The 24009-nt window shown below is 33.9% G+C and overlaps 1 protein-coding gene, 1 long non-coding RNA gene and 1 pseudogene across 2 annotated transcripts; 2 read left to right on the top strand and 1 right to left on the bottom strand.

Annotated features, from left to right (window-relative positions):
* Nucleotides 1–1760: 1760 nt before the first annotated feature.
* On the top strand, nt 1761–3276 carry LOC111914673 (trans-resveratrol di-O-methyltransferase). Its single transcript, XM_023910372.3, has 2 exons — nt 1761–2659; nt 2822–3276. Exons 1-2 carry the CDS (start codon nt 1874–1876, stop codon nt 3122–3124), a joined length of 1089 nt encoding a protein of 362 aa, XP_023766140.1. The 5' UTR covers nt 1761–1873; the 3' UTR covers nt 3125–3276.
* A 1241-nt stretch (nt 3277–4517) lies between these two features.
* On the top strand, nt 4518–9626 carry LOC111914575 (dehydrodolichyl diphosphate synthase 2-like; annotated as a pseudogene).
* Nucleotides 9627–14156: 4530 nt separating this feature from the next.
* Nucleotides 14157–15804, bottom strand: LOC122197623 (uncharacterized). Its single transcript, XR_008232111.1, has 4 exons — nt 15640–15804; nt 15478–15538; nt 14726–15288; nt 14157–14573 (listed from the first exon to the last, which is right to left on the bottom strand). It is a non-coding gene; the product is annotated as an uncharacterized LOC122197623 (long non-coding RNA).
* Nucleotides 15805–24009: the final 8205 nt, after the last annotated feature.

The following is a 24009-nucleotide window of genomic DNA, read 5'->3' as shown; positions in this document are numbered from 1 at the left end:
TTACACGGCCCGTGTAAACACAAAGGTAAACTTTACACAGTCGTGTAAACACAAGAAGTACGTTGCACAATTTGGTCAGGCCTTCAAATTACAATGCTCGACAATACGAGTTTACACGGCCCGTGTAAATACAAGGCTTCCATTTACATGGCCCGTGTAAATCTCTGAATGGCCAAAATCTTCATTTCATTGATATATTCCTCCTTGGTGCTCCGCAAGTCCCGAAACTTCATCTACATCTCTTATTCGTCTCTTCAAGTAAGATCCTACCTCAAAAAGTCCCTGAAATATCACAAAAGTGTGTGAATGAAATTGGCTCATGAAAAATCCCGAAAAACATGCAAAATGAATGAGTTTAAGCCTATATGCAATGCACTTTTATGGAGTAAAACTACAAAATGAATGCATGAAATGCACCTAACAGCTTCCTTAGAAAACGACGATTGGAGAATGATCAAAAGACACTGATTAGCAGAGTGTCCAGATGAGAACTCAGGATTTGGCGATGGTTTTCCTTCAACGTGAATCTCAGGCGGCAGGGCAGAGGAAGTGTCATCAATGTGGCTAACCTGGTATGTGAGCAAAGGAAGAAGTTGATTCTTCCATAATAGATAGTTGGAGGAGGATAGGCGCATGGTGATAATGTGCATAAATAGCAATGTTCATGGGAAGATGGGTGTCGTAAGAAGAAGCCATGGGGGTTGATCAAAAACCGCAGGAACAGATGGAAAAAAAAAACTGGAAAAAGGGGAAGAAGAAAAGGTAGGATCATATTAGGCGACGACTGATACCATAATAATGAAACTCTCCATGCCCCAAACGGTGGAGACGATATCAATTAAATAGGAAGAAGATTTACACATACACCTCTAGATTAAACAATCCCAAAGTTTTTTTTTTATTTGATCAAATAAACTAAGGAAGAAAAAAATCTTGATTTGTTTTCCACTATAAATATTATTAAGAGACCTTGATTTAAAAAAAAAGTTTATGATGTTGAATTGGACTTCCGACAAGTAAATCGGAAATACATTTTTTCTAATATTACTCTCACTAGTTGTGAGACCCATGTATTACATGGGTTAATTTAAAAAATAAATAAATATAAAGTTGAAAATATTTGAGAACTTTGAATTTATAAGAAAATAAGAAAAATAATGAATTATTATAATGTAAAGGTTTTTTATATTTTAAATTTAAATAAATAAAGAAAACAAGCTTTAATTTTGAGAATTTTAAAATTAAAAGGTATGTTCATTACTGAAATTGATATCTATTTAATTATTTCATTAAAAATGTTATGTGGAATTTAATAAAACAGAAAAACTTATAAAATAACATACGGAAAAAATTAATTCAAAATAACCACAAAATGACATTTAACAAATTAAATGCAAGTGTGACAAGTGAAAATAAAAACTTTTATTTATTAGAGAGGATTTTGAAATTTCACAGTGTAACATTATAAATTAACCGTCACTTATGTTTATCTGATGGTTTTAATAAGATTTTCGAGGCAATTGTTGGTGTTGCTGGAGTTTGCATATTTATTTGATTGATGATGAAAAGGTGCTATCTTTGTAGATATCATATCAGAAATGATATTGTTTTAGATCTCCCTTAAATATAAAATATATCATATGATATTATTTTAAAAAAAAGTAATATAAAAAAATACTTTAAATAATTGTGTGCTTGTGTGATAAGAAATAAATAAGTACCCGCATCAAATGGCACCTTTGAGATATATTTTACATTTGACTTTTTATCAAATCCATTCCCAATGTAGTCAGATATTTTTCTTATATATACGAATGTTTATAACATTAAACAGTTTGAAATTGTCTATCTTATATACATTGTAAGAAACGAGATGTCGCTGCTAAATGATGAACAATCTACAAACTTGCTTCATTCTCAAGCTCACATATGGAACCACATCTTCAGCTTTATAAACTCCATGTCTCTCAAATGTGCTATTCAGCTACAAATACCTGATATCATCAATCGCCATGGTGCACCAATGTTGCTCTCTGAGTTAGTTGAAGCCCTCTCCATCAACAAGGAGAGAGCTCATTTTGTCTATAGACTTATGCGCATCCTTGTTCACTCTGGTTTCTTTATCAAACAAAGTATATGCACAACAGGAGATCATAAGGAGGAGGAAAGAGAAGGCTATTTGCTAGCTCCTGCTTCTCGCTTCCTTCTAAAGGAAGAGCCATTAAGCATTAGTCCCTTTTTGCTAGCCATGTTGGATCCAATACTGATGGATCCATGGCAACACCTGAGCAAATGGTTCCAGAACGATGACGTCAACCCTTTTCACACAGCCCACGGAAGGAATCTTTGGGATTTTGCAGGCCATGATCCGAACCTTAACCAGTTCTTCAATGAAGCAATGGGCAGTGATGCAAGGCTTGTGACAAGTCTGGTTCTAAAACACTCTACAAATGTTTTTGAAAGGTTGAATTCAATTGTTGATGTAGGGGGTGGTACTGGAACCGTTGCCAAAGCCATCGCGGAAGCTTTTCCTGATATGACTTGCATCTCTTTTGATCTTCCTCATGTTGTTGATGGTTTGGTAGGAAGTAAGAATTTGAGTTTTCTTGGTGGAGACATGTTTGAATCCATTCCCAAAGCAGATGCAGTTTTGGTCAAGGTATTCTTTATTACTTGGACATAATTTTTTAATCTTTTTGAAAGACCAAATATAGTTGGTTGAAAGATTTACCGATAATTTACATTACAAGTTAGACGGAAGGTTTATGTACAATAATTGTTTATCTTGCTTATTAATTGTTTTTGCGCTTTGACAAAATAGTGGATATTACATGATTGGAGTGATGAAGAATGCATAAAGATATTGATGCAATGCAAAGAAGCAATCCCCAGCAAGGAAAATGGAGGAAAAGTAATCATCATAGACATGGTGTTGAAGAATGGTGAAGGAGACAAGGAATTACTCGAGACCCAACTTTTCTTTGACATGCTTATGCTGACCTTGACGACAGGAAGAGAGAGGAGTGAAAAAAATTGGGCAAAGCTTTTCGTGGATGCTGGCTTTAGCGATTACAAGATAACTCCAATTTTGGGGTTAAGATCTCTCATTGAAGTTTATCCCTAGGACCCTAGCTAGTTAAGTTGCATTGCTTTCAATACATCGTAAGTATTGATGAAGCAAGTAAAATATGAAACTTATTTGTATGTTCTTGTTCTGTTGTTTCTTTTTGTCAGTGTTTTCCATCTTTAATCTATTTCATCTCATTAATATTAAAGTGGATTAATGTCATAAAAGGGTAACCAAACAATTCACAATTATATATTTCTGTCTAGAGAGGCTAGCATTAATCTAGCATTGGTGGAAAGAATATGTGGATATAATTTACAAATTAATGGGGTAATTGGCTCTTTGACATGAAGAAAAAAACCAAAAAAAAACAAAAAAAAACAAAAAACAAAAAACAAAGAACCGCTATAAAATAGCATATAGATATGACGGTTAAGCGGCTGAAAACAATTGCTAACTTATGCATTTTCGAGGGAATCATGTTTAGAACCTAAACCATAAATTAAACATTCCACCGCATTAACCACCCGAGAAATCATTTGCTTAGGTGTTGTTTATTTTTCTTAAAAAAAACACTTCTTACCGCTTATTGTTGCGTCGTGCAGCACACGTGCATCACTTGGCCCTTCGCAGCTGTTTGTTTTTCAGAAAATTTTCTCACTTAAATACTGTTGCGTGTATGTTGTGTGGCGTTGCACTTGACCCTCCGCTTCAAACATCTTCACACCTTACTTTAACTTATTGCAACAGTCTGCAGAGTTTAAAAAACAAACATATTTCTTATTACATGTTGAAGCCGTTTGGTCCCCCTCTTATACTACATAGGGTTGCAAAGTTGGTCCGCAGATTTCAAACATTTTCGCTTCGAAAAAACAAACGACACCTTATAGTGTTAATAGTCAATAGTGATATATAGAGTATATATAAGGTACGCGTAAAAAATAAATTCGGGCTTTTAGACATTTACCTAAAACTTGTTCATGGTCCTGGATAAGCATATGAACGCGACAACAATTTTATAGAGAGAAAAAAATAAATAAGTCTAAGACAAAACTTCAAAAATGGTCCATGTGGTTTCACAAAATCTGAAGTTTGGTCCCTAATTTACAAAATCCTCACGGATCGTCCCTGTGGTTTCAAAACTTTTAACATTTGGTGCGGCTCATTCCGTTACCATTTAGCCGTTAAGTAAGGGGCATTTTTGTCATTTCACTACCCAGAGACCATTTATGAGGTTTTCTATTATTTTTTAAATAAATAAATAAATAAAATTTAATATGCAAGGGGTCCCACCCCCATCTCTCTCTCTCTCTCTCTCTCTCTCTCTCTCTCTTCGGATTCCTGCACAAATCCTATGAAAACGATTGCCGGGTTGTTCTTTCATCTCCCTCCAATCTGCATCCCTAAAACTAAAAACCCTATTTCATAATTCTATCTCTTTCCCTTTCCTCGCTCTTGCCTTTCAAACACGTTTTCTCTATCAACCAACACCCCTCGTCATCATGTAATCACCAACGACCAATATGCCAGAGCTAGAATCACTTCGCCGGAGGAACCGACTATTACTCCGGTGGGACTCCATCGCGAGTTAATGTCGAAGCATGTTGCAGTCATCAATGACGGAAACAGAATATGGGCTCGGTCAAGAGGATTAATGCCTCAGGCGGGCTATTTGACCGGTGCCGGAGCATTGAAGTTCGTGGTGGATCTGTGTCCTAAGTGGGGAATCCAAGTTCTTACAGTCTTCACCTTCTCATCTCACAACTAGTTAAGACCCAAAGTATGTATAATATTGTCACACCCTAAAACCGGAACGACGGAAACGTTCTGGGGTGGATGATGTCATGTCAAGTATCACAACACATGCATTATAGTAATCAAAGTACAACAACCATTGCATTAATAATAATAGTTTTACATGGTTTACATTACAATATATCAAAGTAATGCAAGTAAATATATAGGTGCAGCTTGGTACTAAACTGTCTTCGTCAGAAGCTCCGGGGATGTAACTGTCTAATGCTGACCTGAGAATACAAGTTATTTGAAAAACGAGTATCAACATTTTTACAAATGCTGGTGAGTTCATAAGCATTTATTGTCATTTTATCCAAATAACTTTAATAAAAGTGGTAGTTTTAGAGTGTCCATTACATTAGTGTCTTTTCCAGAAAATCCTATATTTTCTTTAATAAAAGTAGTCTTCTACCAAGACTGGACGGAGTCATGTGGTAAAAAGTAGTTTTCCCTTAATCGCTATCACTATCAAAATACAGAATTTGATTATTAAAGAAAACAAGAGAAATCAGGGAAAATAACATATGCCTCAGCAGTGAAGACTGCTGACTAAGGCGAAAGGACTCATAGACTCCAGGAGAGTATCGAACAAACGACCCGTCTGGCTCAGTCTAACAAAGGGAGACACGGACCCTAGATGGTACCAAATGAAAGGTACGGCTAGCAAGGTCTAAAAACAGAGACTACAGACCCCAGATAGTATCAAATGAAAGATACAGCTAGCAAGGTCTAAAACAAGGAATACAGACCCCAGACAGTATCAACTGAAAGATACAGCTAGCAAGGTCTAAAAACAAGGAATACAGACCCCAGACAGTATCAAATGAAAGATACAGCTAGCAAGGTCTAAAAATAGTGTGACTCTGAGAGTGGGTTTTCAGCATACAGTATGAAGTACAGTGTAAAATACAGTGTGAAATATCATTACCTTAAGGCCATGAATTATAAGGTAACCTGGGATACTCGTAACCATACTAACCGACACTAGAGTACCTGACGCCCTGCAAGCGTCTATAAAATGTGACATTTGTCACCCCTTGGCTTGGTAGGCCGTGGACTGTAGCTAGCAGTCAGGGTGCGGGGGTGTCAACCCCGTATAGATTTATACACACAATGTCCGCTCTCCCTACAGGAGACTCTGGTTACCAACTAGACGACGGAGAAGGCCGTGTCCCGAAGATGCATCCCAAATAGTGGGTAGTGGGTTTCCAATATAAGTGTTGAACTAGAGGTAGAGACTCATAACTGAACTGACTGGTGCAAACCTATATGTCTATGCTTGTATACATAATATATAACTATTGAATCAAACGACCTTCGGACGGACATCCGATCCCACCAGACCACATCTCAACGAAGAAAAGGAAATAGGGCGAACAAGCCTTCCTAAGTCCTTCAACCATTATTTATATGCACCTATACAAGCATAGGCATACATCCACCTATGTTTGAGTGTGTAACAAGTGGAAAACATATCATGAAGTATAACCAAATTGTGATGTATAACCGAATCGTGTGGAATAATCAAATCGTGGGGTGTAAACAAACGGTGTGGAATAACCGAATCGTGAAGTATAAGCGTACAGTGTGGAATATCCGAGTCGTGAAGTATAAGCATACAGTGTGGAATAATCGAATCGTGAAGTATAAGCGAACAGTATGGAATAACCGAGTCGTGAAGTATAAGCGAACAGTGTGGAATAACCGAGTCGTGAAGTATAAGCGTTACCAAATATAAGTGTATCACGAAGTGGAAGCGTTACCGAGTAGGAGTTTAAACTAAGTAAAAGCGAAGCAGCGGTATCTAACAAGTAAAAGTAAAAGTATACGACATGAAAGAGAACTTTGATCAAAACCTTGGAAAAACCTTTATACTGAGGAAAATCACAACTTGGTATTTGTTGGTAAAATAAGTTGTAAACATTTAGAAACTCTTTGGAAACCTTTCATAAACCAGTTTAAAAATGAACTTTGGTAAAACAGTATAAGTAAAAGATTTGAATAAGTGAAAACATTTTAGAAAATCATTTATAGTATCATACTCGGTAAAACAGTTTACAGTGTGGTAAATCCTTGTGCATGCGGGTTATAAATCACATGTAATTGATATGATAACTGGCATGTTTAACTTGTATTCCCCCCCCCTATAAAACATGTAAAAACATATAAAAGATTTATTCAGGGGTATGGACTCACCTGGTGTAAGTGGATCCGACGAAGGTGCCGGTTGGGTGCTCGGTGTCAAGTAAAGACTTGGACACACTTAGTGACCTATTTAACATATGATAACATATGTTCACATACAATTAGTACATTTAATACTAATTATACAAGTATACGCACTCAAAGGAGCGGAAAGCACTTTGGTTAAGTGTTTGGGGTGTCCCGGGTAACATTTAAGGGCTTAAATGGCTTAGGAATGGAAAGAGTAAACTCTATACTTAGTGTTTACGGCCCTGGGACAACTCCCATGAGTTTACGGCCGTAAACTCATGGTGAGAGTGTTCTAGGATGCTTAAAGGCTTTATATCAATTGTGGAATTTTGCTAGGTCCAAATCTAATGTGTATGAATGGATTTAAGGGACTTATATGGATCAAATGGGAGTTTACGGCCCTAACCAAGGGAGTTTACGGCCGTAAGCTCCCAACGACATCTTTCTTGGGTGTTTTAAGGGCTTAAGTGATTGTGAATAAATCCTATGTATTTTTCCAAGCCAAATGAAGGAGTTTGGGCACCATTTAACCCCTATATAGGAGTTTACGGCCCAGGTACCCTTTCATGAGGGGTTTACGGCCGTGAACTCTTTATGGAGTTGTTTTAATTGAGTTTAGGGTCCCTAGCTTGTTGGTCGTTGATTCTAGAATTTAATCCAAGGCCATTGGTGTGTTTAAGGGCATTTTTAACACACAAATATGAGTTTACTCCCCATGAAGAGGATTTTATGGCCCAAGCATGTTCTTGGGCAGTAAACTCATGTTTACTCTTCAAAAACTCGTTTCAAGGTGATCTAAGTCCGAATATGTAAGCCTAAAAGTCATATCCAAGCCTTAGGGGCAATTTAGAGGGGTTTTGGGGCTTAAAAACCCCCATTAAATGGTGTTTACGATCCAAGAGTGTTCTTGGGCCGTAAACACTTCATTTTGTCCCTAATTTATGTTTTATACTCGAAATTGCAGGCTAGATAAGCTATATAACAAGTTAGGATAGTTTACCTACTCGTTTGGGGCTCGAAACAGACGATTTTTGGCTCGAGAAAAAGTTGTAGAGAGAGAGTTTAGAGAGAGAGTAAAAAGGATGAAATGGAGTTTACTCCCCCTTATATAAGGGTTGGAGTTGAAGCTCAGTGGGAATCTACCCGATACTGCCGTTAAACGGGGCTTTTGGTCGCGCCCGATTTAGTGGTCGTAATAAAATTAACTTTTTCCAAATTAATATGGAAATGTAAAGTAAGTGTCTTTATTTCTTTTATCACGACGTTAACGACATATAATATAAATAAATAAAACATTTATTTATTTGGCGACCTCTAATTAACGGAACTTTTATAAAATAGAATATTTCGTTAACGGTAACGGGGTAATGTAACGGAATAAACTTTGGGTTGTCACAAATATCGAAATTGGATTCCAATTTCATCAGAATTTTGTGTGTTCAGTCGATTGATTGGTTGTGTTTATGTAGGTCGATAGGGGTGAGCAAAAACCGAACCGACTAAAGAAAAACCGACAAAACCGCAATAAACCGCAACCGAAAAACCGAAACCGATGCAAAAACCAATGGTGCAGATTTAATTTTTGCAAAAACCAAAGGTCAACGGTGCGGTGCAGTTTTTATCCTAAAAACCGCTCCACCAAAACTGAACTGCACCGCAAGCGTGTGTAGTAATAAATCAATCAATGTATATTATATACATGCTATTTAAAATAGTTATAAACGATAATATATTTATTATATGTTTATTTTGTGTTTGTATAAGACTATATGGGGTGCAAAAGAAATGTTCTATTGTTAGCCAAACGTACTAATCGATTACATGTAATAAGCTTGTAATAAATTAAGTCAAAATCAACTAACCTTCAATTATTAATTAGTTTGTGAGAGTGGTTACAAGTTGTATTTTAAGCGACTTATAATTTTTGATTATGTAATTTTGTTTTGAGCTGAAAATGAATGTATTAAAAAAAAAACAGCAGGATACAAGCTTATATGCACATGGTTTTCAGTTCTTATAGTTTTAAAAAACCGCACCAAAAAACATAAAAAAAATTGCACCAAATTCTTAACACGGTTTAAAAACCGAAACCGCACCGATACAAACCGAAACCGCATTTAAAAACCGAAAAACCGAACCATTGCAAAACCGCACCCAACGGTTTTAAGAATGCAAAAACCGCACCATGCGGTTTGCGGTTCGGTTTGGTCTGAAAACCGCACCAAACCGCACCATGCTCACCCCTATAGGTCGAAGTCGATTTCTTAATGAGACTGCTTGAAAACACATTAAAAGATGAAGTTGCTTCTATGTCGAGGTAATTGACTAATTTCCACCGCTTTTGAAAATGTTGTCGTTCAATTTCAATCCACTTTCAAAATGGAATTTCGTTAATAGGGATGAAATTGAAGTTTCTGTCATTGGAGACGTATCTAAGATTCCACAATCATTACGAGATTTCATTACACATTGTGAGAACCCTATTCTTGGTAACTTACGAGTCGCGATGGGTCGTTCTTGGTGGCTGCTAGTCACAGTCCAAGGGTAAAGGATAATGGTTGGCGGGTGTTTGTGGTGGTGTTCTGTGCCAGCAGGGGACAGAGGGTGGATTGACAGTGGATTCGTTAAAGCTTTGACATAAGCTGAAGAGAGAGAGAGAGAGAGAGAGAGAGAGAGAGAGAGAGGGGGAGAGAGATGGGGTGGGACCCCTCGCATATTAAACTTTATTTATTTAAAAAAAGTAATAGAAAATCTCATAAATGGTCCCTGAGTAGATAAATGACAAAAAAAAGCCCCTTACTTAACAGTTAAATGGTAACGGAGTGAGACGGAAGGACCAAATGTTAAAAGTGTTAAAACCACAGGGACGATCTGTAAGGTTTTGTAAATTATGGACCAAACTTCAGATTTTGTGAAACCACAAGAACCATTTTTGAAGTTTTGTCAAAAGTAATAGAAAACCTCATAAATGGTCCCTAGGTAGTGAAATAACAAAAATGCCCCTTACTTAACTGCTAAATGGTAACGGAGTGAGACGGAATGACCAAATGTTGAAAGTTTTGAAACCACAGGGATGATATGTGAGGTTTTTGTAAATTAGGGACCAGACTTCAGATTTTATGAAACCAGAGGGTCCATTTTTGAAGTTTTGTCTAAGTCTAATCCTACTTACCATTTCCAAGAAATAATATATATATATATATATATATATATATATATATATATATATATATATACACACACACACACACACAGAGACCAATCACCAAAACAGTCATCAATTTTATAGATGTGTCTACAAAATTAGAAGACCATTTCGTAAATATCATCTACGAACTAGGAGGATCGGCCTAATGGTCGGACAAGCTGGGCGACCCCCCGGACTCATGTGTGATAGGGGCCTTAATATATCTTAGAGGGTGTTTGATACTTCGTTTTAAACCTCAAAATGACTTTTAGGCAAAAAAGACTTATCGACTTATTGTGGTAAGAAATGAGTTTTTTTTAAAAATGTTTGAGTTAACTTTTGTGATAGGAAAAATCAATAAGTTAATAAGTTATTTTTTTCTGTTTTCTTTTAAAATATTTGTCTTAACGTATATATAGTGTGTACATGTTTTAAAGGAAATTTATCTTCTAGAACCCAAAAGATTATAATATGTTTTGAAAAGTTAAAAATCTTTTAACTTTCTGAAATCTCATTAAAGAATTATTTAATATATAAATGCACATGCTTCATTAACCAAAGGTCCTTTAGTGCACATAGCGGGGTAGCTCTTTTGTTTATATGCATTTAGTTTAGTTGATACAGTTAAGGCACATGCGTAAAAGTTGTATTGTGATGAAATATCGTTTTGGATCTTATTAAATCTAAATCTATATATATACTTTCGCTGGTTTGTTTTGGTTGAGATGTATTTATTGTTAGGGCATATATAAAAGTTTTCCTATTGTTAATTGCTTTTTGCTTATCTATTCAACTCATATCAATTAAATATGAGAAATTAAATATCCATTTTAAAGTTGGATAGAGATGAAATATTATTTCGTATCCTCGTAAATCTAAAAATTCATCTATAGAATATATTTGTTGGTTGAGATGTGTTTATTATTAATGGGTTTCTTTGGATTCGACTCCCACCAATCAGATGTGTATTTTAAGTTGATATCTGTTATTTTTAATTGTTTATTTTTGTATTCCATTCTCACATATTAAATATCTATTTAAGCTTATTTAGTTAGATATTTTTTATTTATAAGAACCAATATGCTTGATCACTTCTTTCTCATATCGATCATTTAATATCATTCCTTGACTTCAATAAGAGACACGTAAACTAGGCTCTTTTCATTTTTGGTGTTAAACTTCTTAATCTTAACAACTAATTATAATAATCTACCCTGATAAATAAAAATAATTTTGACATATGTCGTTCTCGCATTCAATTGGCTACATGTTATTTTGTCATAATTTTGAGATATATTTATTTTCCACTTGTCATACATTATTTTTCATTTCCAATACATCATTAATTTAGTTTCCATAAATTAAACCTACCATAATAACTATTATTTTTAAATTTCAATTTCAATTTCAAAATAAATTTACAGTTTAAACCTTTGTGTTTAACATTTTGTTATAATTAACACGTTTAATACACAAGTCTGCTAATTAAACACATAATTTTAATTAATTTATTTTTTGCATGTTTTTTTTTTTCATAATTGTCAAATTCAAATAAATTTCTCATTTAATTGTTTCTATTTAACATTTTTTTAATAAACTCGTATAATATACAGGTCTCACAACTATTTTTTTATAAAGGATCTCTATTTTGTTTACGCCTGAGCCTAAAATATTATTGGATCAGCCTTGCGTGCGAATGTACTTTATGCAAAATGGTCGATAAATGTGGCTTTTACTAGGTTTTTTGTTTAGTAAAAGTACAATTAACTGGGCAATATTTACTTTTAACCTATCATCTTATTTATGAGTTTCTACTAATAATATTTATTTCTCACCTAGAGCCCTAAGTCATGTCAAACTATATATATAAACCTAAATAATAATATTGTCAACCGTAAATTGGCGATATAAGCTAAATAAACGAAGTGAAAAGACATTAGATATATCTGCGTTCAACAATAAAATATTTCTTTAGTTTTATGGTATTAAATTCTAAAAATAATAGGTATAATAGGAGCATAACCTGAACATTCTAAAGCTACAAAGATAGATATTAAGTCGTTAGCACCACATAAAATACTCTTATACTAAATATTAATACAAATAATAGAAACTCTCTTATAGTCATTTATGTACATTCAATGTACTCCATAGACATACATAGGAGGATTTATTAAATCATATAGTTTGGGATCCTAAAATATGGTATACTTGGGGTTTTCTATTTAATTTTTTGAAAGGCAAAATGAATTGGGATTTCTTATTGCCGCAGTCATTTCGGGGCAAACAGGTCATTTAAGATGAAGAGGATGAGGTTAGACAAAATGATTCAGATTTTTCACAGAGTGAAACCGTGCAGTTCTAGATACAATATATATCTTCCTAAGAACAAAGCCTTTTTCGAATAAGCCAATTTGTTTCGGACCCTATAGATCCACTATTTTTCATATTCAAAGCTTAGCTATTTGTCTATCAAATGAGCTCATCTAAAGCTGTTGTTTAACATTGTAACGAGGAAGACTATTATATTTGTTCCGATATAAACTCATATCCAGGTAAAGAGACTCAAAAAAGTGTTGTGTACTTAATGAACATAAGGACGTTCTCATAGCAAGGTCAAAGAAAAGGAAAAAAAAAAAGAATTGTTGATGCTAAGAAAAAAAAAACAAAGGATTAAAAAAATGCATTGTTGTACATATGCGAAATCATGCTTGTGGCAGAATAGGACCGTCTTGCAAATGTTGTTAGAATCAGAAGATGTTTCATTTTCCTTGAAAAAAAATGCATTTGTTACCTTTTCCTCCTGATATATGGCCTAAAAATTAAGTTTTGTAACTAATTCAACGACAAATACAATTGTCTATCGTAATAAAGTCGAGTTTGCAAAATATATTCAGTAAATAAAAGTTGTCCTATAACGAAAAAGTCATAAAAAATTACTTTCGTCACAATCGGCTGACACCAACTAAAACAAAATTTATATCGACAGGTCGTTGCAATAAGCATGTCATCTATATCTCCAGGGGGTCAAGTTGGTTCAAACTCAAACTAACTCAAAAGATTAACAATTTGACTTGGTTGTTATTGCTAATTGAACACGTTTATAATCAAAAAATTAAATGATATTTTTTTGAATATTTATTATATATGTCTTTAAAGGCGTTTTTTTTTTTTCTATTCGCCTCGGGCCTCATATACGTTTAGACGGTCATTAAGCATGCATTCTTCCAATAGTCAATGCCATATAGAGTCACGCCGACTTCATTTTTAAAAGAGAAATTAAATATCCTCCTACTTTTCATTACTAATATCATCATATCTATTTTAGATGGTAACAAATGTCACTAAATTAAATTTAAATTTGATTTGGATGTCAAATTTGTACGCTTGTCATTATCTTAAATAGATAGATAGAAAATTAGGAACAAAAGATAGAAGAATATTTTTCAAAATTCTCAAATTTCCCTTCACATTTAAATCATGTAAAACTGCCTGCGGAATCAAGATTGATGTATATATTTTAAGTCATGTTGTCGAGCCATATCTCATTTACTATGCAATGATGATGACCTTTTCTAATAGAAAAAAGTACCCCATCAACAATAAAAAATACAAAAAATTATAGAACTTATCGATAATAATAAAAAAATGCGTAAGTGTTAAAAAGGTAAAGTAGCCCTATAATGTCCGAACACGGTTTTGTAATATCATATAAAGAAAGATTTATGGTTGCATAACTAACCTAATCACCATTTGCCAAGAATTCATAAAAAATAAAAAATAAAAAATAAAAAATAAAAAACATGCAAATTGGTGACATTATCGTCCACTATGCCAGTCCATCTCTCCAATAATAGTCTTAATAGTGGATTTTTAGTAAGAAACTAGTAAAGATTCCCGCGCTTTGTGAGGGTTGGAAGCCATCAAGTCTTTACAAAGGGATATTAAGACAAATATTTTATTGAAACAAATTTTCTTACAACTTTACCCCACACTGGACATACAAATAATCAAAATACCAAAAGTCTTGATGGCTTTATTCTCACAATTTGACTTCAATATAGAGTGAAATCAGGCTATATTTATTGCTAGGATCATCTTTGCTTTTGTTTTGTTTGAGTTTTCAGTACCATAAGCTTCTACATTATAATGAAATGGGAATCAAAAGTACATTAACATGATGACCTAGCATTTACAATCAAAAAAAAGTTCCTTCATCTCATTGGTTTTCAGAAAATAGTTAGAAAGAGCTACCATAATAAACTAAGCCCAATAACTATAATGCTACTCTTTTTCTGTTGTATAACACTGCAGAAGCAAGAAAAAGAAAATCATTAAACTCTCATTTCATCCATTCAACTATATATGTTGTTAATTTTATATGATTAACACATGTTAATGCTTAATTTGTTCACTACATGTATAAAGAAAAGAAAAATGACCAAGACCGATTAATCTACCTGGGGTTTGCTTTTGCATCTGTGACACACATAGCTTGGAAGTGGTGTTTTAATGATCAAAACAGCTTTTCTGTTCGTGGACCTAAATTTTTTTTTATTTCCACCATCTGTCAAAGGCTCTTAAATCCATCTCCCAATAGTTTGATTAAATTTGGAAATTATTCTTTCAAGGCTTCCATTTTTTGATCTTCATTTTGGCGTGCTGAATAGGTTTATTGTATCCTTTAATGCCTTGTTAGGCAAGAGATCATCTGCAAGCACATTCGTTGCACCACAAACACACACTGCTTTGGAGATAATTTGATCTCTTATACTTGATAGTATAATCAAGAAAAACAGGATCAAGTATTTATAATAGAAATCCAATTTAGAAGCTTACGTTTTGCCACATCAACAAAAAATTAAGAAAATTATATTTATCACAGGAACTGGTGAAACAGCACTTGCTGGTGAGAACAACATCTTTCATCACATCTTTGCACAAAGGGCAATGAAGTTGTAGAGGAAGATGACCAACAATTCTTGTAGAAGGCATCCCTTCAATCTCCTTCTCAAAAGCAGCCCTATTATAATAACACAAATATATATATATATATATATATATATATATATATATATATATATATATATATATATATATATATATATATATATATATATAACATACTCATTTGGCTTCAAAACAGCCACTGCACCACTGGGTAATGCATATGAGCCATCTGGAGTAGCCATTAACATGGATTTTGGAATACCTGTTGGAGGTTTCACTCTCTTTATATCAAAATTAGGATTACCATTTGTGGATAAAATGCCCTGGTAAAAAAGATTATATAATTTAACAGATTTCTTACTTATTAGTTATTAGCTTCTTAATTGAAAAAAGAGAAAAAGATTTATAAACGATGAACGCATACATAGCCTGGAGGTGGTATTTTTCGCTCAAAGCCGCCACCACCACCCCTACCTAAAATTTATTTAAAAAAAAAACAAATGAGTTTTCAAAAGCAAAATTGTTATAATATTATATAAATAAACATGAACATATCAAGAAAAGAGAGAAGCTAAAAGATTACTACCGAAACCACATCAACCCATTCCACGCACAAAGCCTCTAGCACCACCAAACCCATCAAAATTTTGCCTGAAAAGTCAATAAGTCAACACCTTTTTAAAAAAGATAAATATGAAATCATTTACAGGACTAACCTATGAAAAGATAATAAATAAATTACTGAAAAGTAATGTGAAACTTAAATTTTATATTATTGATCAAGAATAGCATATATCCCTACATCAAGATCCGTATAAATTAAAAAAAGTAGAGAAGGTGCCCTAAACAGAAAAAAAAACCTTCATGAAATTCACAGACCTTCAACAAAAAGAATTGGGTATGCTCATTGAGGCAATACCACAAAGACTTGGCATAGGATATCAGAAGATTCAATTGTAGAAAAAAAATCAAATAGTAAAAAATCAATCTAAATCAATTTTGAATATAGATGATCATAATAATATACAAAAAATTATCCTAGAAAACATAAATCGATTTCGAGAGATATATGAACCTTAGAAAAGTAAATACCCTAATTTTTTTTTTCTCATGAACCCTCGAACAATTAAATCAAACATGTCAACATCAAAGCTACTAACCTTCAAATCTGGAATCGATTTTCGTCAATTTGGAATCGTCTTCCAAATGGCATTTTAATTTGGCTTTAGCCTCAACAACCTCGGTCTAACCAAAAAAAAACCGAAACCTAACCTTGATTTCTTTGTCACGTCAATGATAGTAAGCGTCGGAGTCCTGAGTTAATGTTATCATTAAGAGTTAATTGCGATGTGTCATGTTTGTTAGAGCAGTTTGAGTTATCTAATAATTTCATTACAAGTTTGTTAAGTTTTTGTATATATGTATTCATTTCTTCATTCAGACAGATTAAGGGGTGTTTGTATTAGCTTATTAGCTTATTTGTGGCGGGAATAAGCAATAACAAATAAGCAATAACAAATAAGCTAATAAGCAATAAACATAGGGAGAGATGCTTATTCAAATTAGCTTATTTAATTTAATAAGTTGGATTTTATCCAAACACTCAAAGTTAGCTTATTGTGGGAATAAGAAATAACCACCTCTTTTTTTTTCGTATCCAAACACCCCCTAATAAGAAAAGATAAGACTTTCTCTCTCAAATACATGTTTCTCTCTCTAAGTTTCAAATTCAATATGGTATTAGATTGAAATCAATCCATTTCATTCTTCTTCTTCGTTCATTCAATCAGAATCATGTCTGACACGATCTCATCAGATTCATCTGCAATCAGTGTTTCCAGTCCTTTTTACATTGGTTCTTCTGATAATCCAAATTCCATTCTTGTTTCAACTGTTTTCAATGGAATTGGATTTCAATATTGGAAACGATCGATGATTCTTTCTTTGTCTGCTAAAAACAAGCTTCGATTTGTCGATGGATCAATTACGCCTCCTGCAATCAATTCTCCTGCACATTCGAATTGGCACAGAGCTAATTCAATGGTTATTTGTTGGATTCTCAATTCGTTGAACAAAACAATTGCTGATAGTGTTCTATTCTTACCGACTGCTTCGGAGATTCGGAACGAGCTTCATTAATGATTTGAACAATCCGATGGTACTCTTCTTTATAACACTCAGCAACAATTGTTTTCTCTCTCACAAGGTACCGATGATTTCTCTACCTATTTCACCAAATTAACAAAAATTTGGGATGAATTGCGGATCGTTCAAGCTATTCCTCTTTATACTTGTGCTGCTGCTACATCGATTCAGAAATTTTTTGAAGATCAACGCGTCATTCAAACGTTAATGGGGCTAAATGATTCCTACAAAATTGTTCGGGGGCAAACTCTTATGATGAAGCCATTACCTTCTATTTTGGCTGCTTATTCGTTGATCATTCAAGAAAAACGCCAACGAACAATTTCCATCCCTTCAATCATAAATAATGATGCGATTGCCATGAATATTACTTCAGAATCGTTTGTTTCTAATTCCAAGAAATCGCTTATTTGCATTCACTGCAAGAAGACAGGTCATACCAAATCTAATTGCTATCGCATAATTGGTTTTCCTGTATCCTTCAAATTCACTAAAAACAAAAAGGATGATCCAAAATCAAGTGTTCAGAATGTTATTTCGACATCTACTTCTCCTTCAATCACCATGGAACAGTATGAACACCTTGTTCAACTCCTAAACAATCAGAATCTGAATTCTTCTTCTTCCATCAATCACATTAGTTCCTCTGTGATTAATGGTGCTATGAATGATGAAGGTAATTCTTTTTCATATCATCATTTTGTTGCAAATGTCTACAAATCTTTATCATTACTGCATACCAGTTTTTCTTGGATCATAGACTCAGGGGCAACAGATCACATTTGTTCTAATCGTGATTTATTTTTTTCATTCACATCATTTAATCAACCACATTTCATTGGGCTTCCTGATGGTCATCATGCTACTGTTTCTTTCATCGGTGATATTCAATTACATGATTCTATAATTCTTCATCGAGTATTGTATGTTCCTTCATTCAAATACAATCTCATATCTATCCCCAAATTCACAAAACATCTAAATACATTTGTCATTTTTACTGATGAAGAATGTCTTCTGCAGGACCCTTCATCAAAGAATGAGATTGCTCTAGGTGTTTTTGGGAAGAAGGTCAATGATCTATATGTTATTGATCATCGAACCATTAAATATTCTCTTTCATTTTGTTGTCCATTTCCTTCTAGAACATGTTTCAATGTAATCAATAAGCCATCCAACACTTTGTTATGGCATAAAAGATTAGGTCATCTTCCTTTTAGTAAACTCAAACAATTGTCTCTTGTTCCTTCACATTGTAATGAATTTGTCTTTGATTCTTGTTTGACATGTTCTCAAGCTAAACAACCACGTTTATCTTTTCCTAAAAGCATATCTCATACTCGTCATCCTTTTGATCTAGTGCATATTGATATATGGGGACCTTATAAACATGCTACTCATGATGGTTTTAAATTCTTTCTAACCATTGTTGATGATTACTCTCGCCATACATGGATACATTTAATGAGTAATAAAAGTGCAGCATGGAATCTCATTAAAGCTTTTGTTTCTCACATCCAAACTCAATTTCACAAGACCATAAAGATTATCAGATCTGATAATGCATATGAGTTGGGTTCCAGCAATGAAGACGTTGAATTTTTTCAAACAAAAGGCATTATTCACCAAAAATCAACACCATATTGTCCTCAACAAAATGGTTTAGTGAATGAAAACATCGTCACATTTTAGAAGTTGCAAGAGCATTGTATTTTCAATCTGGACTTGGAAACATTTATTGGGGAGAATGTGTTAAAATAGCCATTCATCTAATCAATAGAATTCCTACGAAAGTTCTTCAACATAAAACACCATTTGAAGTATTGTATAATGTAGTACCAGATTTACAACATCTTAAAGCACTTGGGTGTTTATGCTATGTTAGCTCTTCAAGAACAGGAAGGGACAAGTTCATGCCTCGTACTCATCCATTTGTATTCATTGGGTATCCTTATGCTCAAAAAGCTTATAAGATTTTAAATTTAACTACAAATGAAATCTCTATAAGTCGCGACATCAAATTTTTAGAAGATATCTTCCCTCTTCATTATCACCAGAAGTCATCATCATTCAGTGAAAGTTATCTTCCAATCTCTATAGCTGATCATTCCAATCACGAGTCTCATTCATCACAAAGTCATGAAGATCCACTTCCTAATTCATCTTCAGCACCCATTCTATCTTTAAGAAGGTCAACACGAGTCTCTCATCCTCCATCACATTTACAAGATTATATATGCAATTTTATTTCTTCAAATGATCTTCATCATAATTGTGATCATACAATTACAAATTTTTGTATTGGACTTGATCATTCAATACATCATACTTCCATTAATGATATCCATCATCAACATTTCGCCTTTAATGTCACTAATCATATTTTTCAACCTACCTTTTATCATCAAGAAAAAGGTGATTCAAATTAAGAAGAAGCAATGCCTAAAGAGTTACAAGCATTGCAAACTAATGACACCTGAGATATTGTTAAACTACCAAAAGGCAAAAAGCCTATTTCATGCAAATGGGTATTCAAAGTCAAATACAAGGCTGATGGTTCAGTTGAGAGATACAAAGCCCGATTGGTAGCAAAAGGTTTTACCCAAAAAGTTGGTGTTGGTTACCATGAGACTTTTTCACCTGTAGTGAAATTCAACACAGTAAAATGTTTAGTTGCTTTAGCTGTCAAAAGACAATGGAAAATTCAACAGCTTGACGTAAATAATGCCTTTCTTCATAGTGATTCACATGAAGAAGTCTATATGAGAGTACCACCTAGAATCTCTACAATATCTCCATCATATGTTTGCAAATTAAAAAATTCCTTATACGGTTTAAAACAAGCATCCAGGAAATGGTATTCGAAACTGTCTGAAGCATTAAGAACAAGAGGATATCATCATTCACATAATGATTACTCTTTGTTTCTTAAAACCACATCTACTTCCATTGTTATTGTAGCTGTTTATGTCGATGACATATTAGTTACAGGAGATAATCAAGATGAAATTTCAGATCATAAACGTTTTCTGGATGATCAGTTTAGAATAAAAGAACTTGGACAAATTCATTTCTTTATTGGATTGGAGTTTAATCAAATTCATAATGGCATGATCATTCATCAGCAAAAATATATCAGAGATTTACTTGATACATATTCTATGAATGATTGCAATATTGTATCCACTCCTCTTCCTCATAAGATTTGTTTATTACCCAATATGGAGAATCCTTTAGATGATCCTACAATGTATAGACAATTAATTGGAAAGCTGAATTTTTTACTTCATACAAGAACTGATTTTTCTTACTCGGTACAATACCTCAGTTAATTCAATCAAACACCATCTCAAGCACATTATGAAGCTGCTCTACATGTACTTCAATATCTCAAAGCACATTACATCAAGGATTATTTTTTTCACAAAATGACAATTATACCCTTGAGGCATATTGTGATTCTGATTGGGCTGCATGTCCAATCACAAGCGATCTGTTAGTGGGTATTTCATCATATTTGGAAACGGTCCTATTGCTTGGAAATCTATGAAACAAATTATTGTTTCTTTATCTTCAACAGAGGCTGAATATAGGTCCATGAGAAGATTAGTTGCTGAATTGGCTTGGTTAAGTCGACTGTTTCATGAATTTCAAGTACCCAATATTACACCAATACCTCTCAAATGTGATAAACAAGCAACTATATATATAGCTTCTAACCCGGTCTTTCACGAGAGAACCAAACATATTGACATAGATTGTCATTTTGTTAAAGAAAAACTTAAAAGTGGCCTTATCTCTTTATCTCATGTTTCAACCAATCAACAGATCGCAGATGCTCTTACAAAGTCTCTATCAGGACCACAACACAAAGAAGCTACAATCAAGCTGGGTCTTCAACCATATCCTCCAGCTTGAGGGGGGTGTTATCATTAAGAGTTAATTGCCACGTGTCCTGTTTGTTAGAGCAGTTTGAGTTATCTAATAATTTCATTACAAGTTTGTTAAGTTCTTGTATATATGTATTCATTTCTTCATTCAGACAGATTAATAAGAAAAGATAAGACTTTCTCTCTCAAATACGTGTTTCTCTCTCTAAGTTTCAAATCCAATAGTTAATCGAAAAGAAATTTGGGCTGGTGACAAACCCTCATCAGACTCGCCTTCGTCAATGGCAGTAGGAGAGCAGAAGAATACCTGTGAAGAAAGTTGATGACCATGCAAATTGAAGCCTAGCTCCAAAGAATGAAAGCATCTAAGGATTTGACTATTAACCAGCTATACCAACCACATAGGCCAAACCACAAAACCATTGGCTTCAAACTTGTACTGTTCATAAGTGTACTTGCCTTTCCTCAACCTCCAGCCTAGGTTCCATTTCCACCAGAAGCTTGGTAAATCAATTGTTGATCGACCCTTTGTAAATCGAAGATAAATCGGATGTTTGTAGCTAAAGAGAGATGAGACTAAGTGTGGATTGATGGTAAGGTGAAGAAATGGAGAAGCGGGGTGGTTTTAGGGATTTTTAATCGGAAGAGATAAAGAAGAAGCGGTGGACCGCAACCCAATCCCCGTTGGATTAAAGAGTCGGTTCCATTGGAAGTTGGGCAATGAAGAGGAGATAACATGTAGTGTCTATCGGCGGTGGGTTCTCATAGGAGACAACACGTAATGTTCCAGCAAGCAAAGAAAAAAAAAACAAAAAAAAAATCAACCAGTCAGATGAAAGTACTGTTCATCATACACTTGTAAACTAGTATATATATATATATATATATATATATATATATATATATATATAATTACAATATACTCAACAATATTTACTTTCAACCTACCATCTTATTTCTGAATTCTGCTAACAATATTTATTTCTCACCTACAACCTTATTTGAATACTATATAAAGTGTTTTTAACCTTAACAACTTGTTATTCACTATAAAATGAGTTCATCTAAATTTTATGTTTGACATTGTGAAGAGGAAGTTTGTTATATTTTTTCGAATATAAACTCATATCATGGTGGCCCAAATGAACCACTACCAGCTAAGACACTTGATTACATATTCGTATCGATGACGGGAACTGAAGAAGTAAACCTAAGAGAATCATAAAAGAGTCAAGTACTTAATGAACTTACATATGTTCTCTTAATGAAAATAAAGAAAATGAAAAAAAGTATTTGTTGATAATAAGAAAAAACTAAAAGATTGAGAAAAATTGATTAGTGGTTCAAATGCGAATATCGACCATATTATGGCAGAAAGCAACCATCATGTAGAGGTTGTTAGAATTAGAAAATGTTTTACGATGCATAACTAACCTTGTCACCCCACATAAAGAAATAAAAAATGTTACAGTTACTCCCATTATGCACTAAGTGCGCACCTCTCCAACAACAATTAGAGAATCGATGGATAATAATAATAATAATGCATAAGTATGATAAAAGTAAAACCACCCTATCAATGTCCCACCACAGTTTTGTAATATCAGGCTAAAAAGATTCATGGACACATAACTAACCTAATCACTATTTTCCAAGAAAAAAAAGGTGACAATTTTTGCTCATCGTGCACATGGTGCGCACCGCTCCAACAACAGTCGTATCCATATTACAATATCGGTGCGATTAAATTTTTAAATCTCGATCAATTGGTTCATGATAGAACCAATGTATATGGTGAAAACATTGTAACCTATGGTTGAGAATTAGTCTTCTTCCTCCTCGTCTTCAAGATCGTTACCCCTATGATTATCATTCCTCAAATTGGCTTTAGTATTGTAAGACCTTTGAGATGAGGTTTCGGCTTTTCTGTTGGGATGGTCGTAATATGTTTGCATATTCCTCCTTTTATAGATCTTCTTCTATTATTCAAGTCTTATGAATCTTGGAGGTCTACTTCTAACTTCATCCAGTTTCTTTCATGGATTCATCATAAGATCTTCATAAAATGGTGAATCTTTCTTCAACCCCATCTTAAATGCTTCCACAGCTGTGGTAACATCCAATCTTGGGATGTCTAGAGCTTCTATTCCAAACCTACTTAGATAATCTCTCAAGGATTCCTCAGTATCTTGAGTTATTCTATAGAGATCACTGGTTAGTTTTTTAAAAGTTCTACTACGTGAAAATTGATTATTAAATAAGTGAATGAGATGCAAGAAAGATGTAATAGAAAAATGGAAACATTTAGAAGCCATTTTAGTGTAACTCCAATAATGGTTGAACCAAAAATCTTGCACAAACATGCTTCATTAAGATCTAGATGGATGGGAATAATCTTTATGCTTTTCCTATATTAGGAAACATGTTCTTCGGGACCCGTGGCCCCATCCTACAACTTTATGTTGGGTGTCTGCAATTTTCTTAGAATTTTTGCAACACATAATGGGGGAGAAAATCTTGAGACCATGTGATATGTTGGGGAGACGTCCGGTGTAAGATGGATTATTCCTCGAATGTTTGAGATCATGTATCTCAGCTGCTAGGGTTCCTTTGCCGTTATCAAATTAATTCCAATATCTTGGCTTTGTGAAGGTGTGTTGTAAGCTCTTGCAAAATATGGAAGAATAATATTGTGAGTCATAAACATGTATTGCATGGGGATAAAATCTTTTATGCAAGCTCCTGAAGATTTTCCAATC

Source organism: Lactuca sativa, chromosome 4, assembly GCF_002870075.4.
Source record: "Lactuca sativa cultivar Salinas chromosome 4, Lsat_Salinas_v11, whole genome shotgun sequence".
In the NCBI taxonomy this organism is placed as follows: domain Eukaryota; kingdom Viridiplantae; phylum Streptophyta; class Magnoliopsida; order Asterales; family Asteraceae; genus Lactuca; species Lactuca sativa.
Note: the sequence above shows the minus strand (reverse complement) of the source record. Positions and strands in the feature narration are given on the sequence as shown.

Bases quoted from the DNA above. Each gene is read 5' to 3' on its own strand.
- LOC111914673 (XM_023910372.3), top strand. From the start codon at position 1,874: ATGTCGCTGCTAAATGATGAACAATCTACAAACTTGCTTCATTCTCAA. The intron at 2,660-2,821 runs GTATTCTTTATT...TTGACAAAATAG, and splicing joins CAGATGCAGTTTTGGTCAAG to TGGATATTACATGATTGGAG.